Source organism: Oryx dammah, unplaced genomic scaffold (assembly GCF_014754425.2).
Source record: "Oryx dammah isolate SB20612 unplaced genomic scaffold, SCBI_Odam_1.1 HiC_scaffold_27, whole genome shotgun sequence".
Taxonomy (NCBI): Eukaryota; Metazoa; Chordata; class Mammalia; order Artiodactyla; family Bovidae; genus Oryx; species Oryx dammah.
This window is the reverse complement of record NW_024070211.1, coordinates 2,786,513-2,789,520: the sequence shown is the minus strand read 5'-3', so window position 1 is coordinate 2,789,520 and position 3,008 is coordinate 2,786,513. Positions and strand designations below refer to the sequence as shown.

Here is a 3,008-nt window from a genome sequence, read left to right as displayed (position 1 = left end):
TGGATGGATAGATGGATGATGGATGGATGATGGATGGATAGATGGATGATAGATGGATGGATGGATGGATAGATGGATGATAGATGGATGGATGGATGGATGGATAGATGGGATACATGGATGGATAGAGGGATAGATGGATGGATGGGATATGTGGATGGATAGAAGGATGGCTGGATGATGGGTAGGTGGATGCACGGATGCTGACATCGTGTGCAGGGGAGGCTGCTGCAGCCCCAGCTGCCCCACCCACCCTCACAGTCTGAAGGATACGATGGTGTCGAGCAGCAGGACACCCAGGCTGCCCACGAGCCAGGGCAGGTGGTGCAGCACGTAGCTGCCCTCGCTCTGGCCCTCCTCGGGGTTTTTGAGAAGCACGCTCAGTCCATACAGTGTGTTCCCCAGCATCACCAAGGCGAACAGTGAGTACGAGATCCCCTGGGTCGACTTCCGCAGGAACTGGAGATGGGAGAGGAGAGGGTCAGAGACCTCCAACAGCGTTCCTGTCTCTCTGAACCAAAACTATCCATGTGCCCGTCTGCCCTGTTACACTGAGCTGACTGCACAGGGTGTGACCAGTGCCCAACACAGGCCTGGGGCCCAGACCGTCCCTTCCAGGGCCTGATTCCTCATCCCCGTTCCAACATCCTCGCCCAGGTTGGCAAGAGACTGGGGCTTCGCCACCCTGCCGGCCCCAAGCTGCCCGCTCCTCAGCCCCATGCCAGCTCAGCTCAGCAAGCCCCCAAGGCCCTGGTTCCTCGCCTCCTGCCCTCAGCCTCTCGCTCCCACCTGACCTCCTACCTCCCCGGGGCATGCAGGGGTCTTGTACCCCAGACAGCAGGCTGGCATCTCATGCCCGTTTCCAGAGGCAGACAAGGAGGCTTGGAGAACCGGATTCAGTTACCCAAGCCAACAGTGAGAGTGGACCGGGCCTGCTCCACGAAGACCCCACACCCCATGCCAGTCCTTCACCCAGGGGACAAAGCTGACAGCCGGCCCTGCCCACGGCCCTGCCCCTGCCCACGGCTCACGTTGGTGCGGATCTGAGGCAGCCGGGAGAACAGGTACAGCGCGCTGGACACGGAGCCGATGGTGAAGCCAATGACCTCCTTATTCGTGAAGGGCTGAGAGAGCGGGGAGGCTGCTCGGTGCCCCGCAGAGGCCAAGGGTGAAGGGCGAGGGCCCCAGGCTCCCTTCTGGGGAGCGATCCCCCCGACCACGTGGCCACGCCAGACCCCCAACCCCACTCCACCCTATCATGCCCGCATCTCACCTTATTGCCCAGCTCCACGGACAAGAGTGTCCGCCCCCGGAAGACCTCCCTCGGGGCAGCCCCCGAGCCAGCGCTTCTCAGCAGTGGGGTGGTGCACGCCACGCCCAGGATGAACAAGAGCAGAGAGTTGATGGGGGCAGACCCTGGACGTGAGCAGGGGTGCGCTGAGGTGAGGGGTCTGAGTGTGGGCAGACAGACGGGGCTGAGTCCTGGCCTTGCCCCTCAGTGGCTGTGTGACCTTGGGCAAGTGACCTAACTTCTCTGAGCTTTCATCCCTCATCTGCAGAATGGATATAAGGAGACTACCCTTCTCGTAGGGTTATAAGGTGACTCAGTGAGGGCAGTGGGGGCAGGAAGCGGGCTACGGAGTATGGACATGCTCATGAAGCCCCGCCCCACGAGCCTGGGTCGTTTCCTGTAAAGCCGGGGATCTGACCCCTGGGGAGCACTTCAGGGCAGCGATGGGCTGTGGGCCGGGTGCAGAAGAGCAGCCGACGCTGCGCTCACTGAAGGAGGCTGTGCGCACGACGGGGACACCCTGTGTTCCTGCCCGGGTGTGCTCACTGCCCCCAGTTTATCAGGGCATCAGGCCGCGGCGGTCAGATAAGGCTAGAGGAAGCCTTTCTGGGGTTCGCTGTGTCACCAGCAATGGGACACTGCCTCCTCCCAGCCTCCCAGGCTCCCCCGGCCCCTGACACCCAGGGGCCCCCGTACTCACATGGAGAGGGGCGCTTCTTAAACTTGTAATAGAAGTACAGTGACAGCATCAGCACGTCGGCCAGGACGTAGTACACGGCCGTGTAGGTCTGCAAGAGGGGGCAGGCCAGGGCGCTGGCGGCGGTCCCAGGCTTGGGGGCCACACGCCAGCACCGGGCAGCTCGGCCTCATGCCGGCCGGGTGACCCTGAGCTTCACCGCTCGGGACTTCCGTTTGCAGGTCTGGAGGGGCTGGCAATTGTAAGGTGGCGATTCGTAACCTGGCAGAGCTAGACCTCAGGTAGGGGAGGGCCTGGCAGCACAAAATGGGGTGCCAGTGAAGTGCAGGCTGTGGTCCGGCCTGACCCTGGAGCAGTTACTCACGGTGCCCCTTGGGAAGACAAGAGGTTCCTGATTTCGAGTCTCAGCTCCACCCAGTCACAGGAGAAGGGTGATATCCAGGCTTCCCAAGGGAAAAGCTTCCTCCTCCAGGGCCCCAGGCCCTGAAAGCTTCATCAGGATCTTAGCATCTCAGGTCAAAGACCCCAGCCATCCTCTGGTTTGATGTGCTGATTTTGTAGATGGGAAAACTGAGGCCCACAAGAGGGCAGTGACCAGCCTGTTGTCACGTCGGGCAGCAGGCTGAGGGGGCCCCTCACTAGGTGGAAGGATGCCTCTGCCGTGGCTGTCCCTGGCAGCCCACCCTGCCTGGGGACCGGCCCACCTGCAGGGGCAGCTGGTCAGCGAGGAAGGAACCAATGAGATTGCAGGAGTCTCCGCCAATCCAGCCCAGGAGGAACCACAGCGACAGGGCCTGGTCCATGTTTCCCGTCCTGCAGGCCTTGATGTACTGGCTATGGGGGAGGAGGGAGACGTGGGTGGAGGAGGGAGACAAGGAGGAGGGGGTCGTGGGGGACGAGGGGCATGTGGGGGGAGGGAGAGGAGGGGGAGGAGGATGGGGGAGGGAGTCGGGGAGGAGGAGGGAGTTGGGGAGGAGGAGGGAGTCATGGGGGAGGAGGGAGACAGTGGGGAGGAGGGAG

The 3,008-nt window shown here is 62.2% G+C and overlaps 1 protein-coding gene across 8 annotated transcripts in view; it reads right to left on the bottom strand.

Moving 5' to 3' along the window:
- Positions 1-3,008, bottom strand: part of SLC66A1 (solute carrier family 66 member 1) — a 16,539-nt gene that overhangs the window by 2,323 nt on the left and 11,208 nt on the right. For 7 of the 8 annotated variants that reach the window (XM_040229426.1, XM_040229423.1, XM_040229431.1 and 4 more), the window contains 5 exons: positions 2,693-2,822; positions 1,992-2,079; positions 1,274-1,416; positions 1,032-1,124; positions 274-459 (listed from right to left, as the gene is read on the bottom strand). In XM_040229426.1, the coding sequence (XP_040085360.1) occupies positions 274-459; positions 1,032-1,124; positions 1,274-1,416; positions 1,992-2,079; positions 2,693-2,822 (640 nt within the window). Of the gene's footprint in view, positions 1-253; positions 460-1,031; positions 1,125-1,273; positions 1,417-1,991; positions 2,080-2,692; positions 2,823-3,008 lie in introns of all 8 variants that reach the window. The other variant, XM_040229425.1, reaches the window with a different exon arrangement.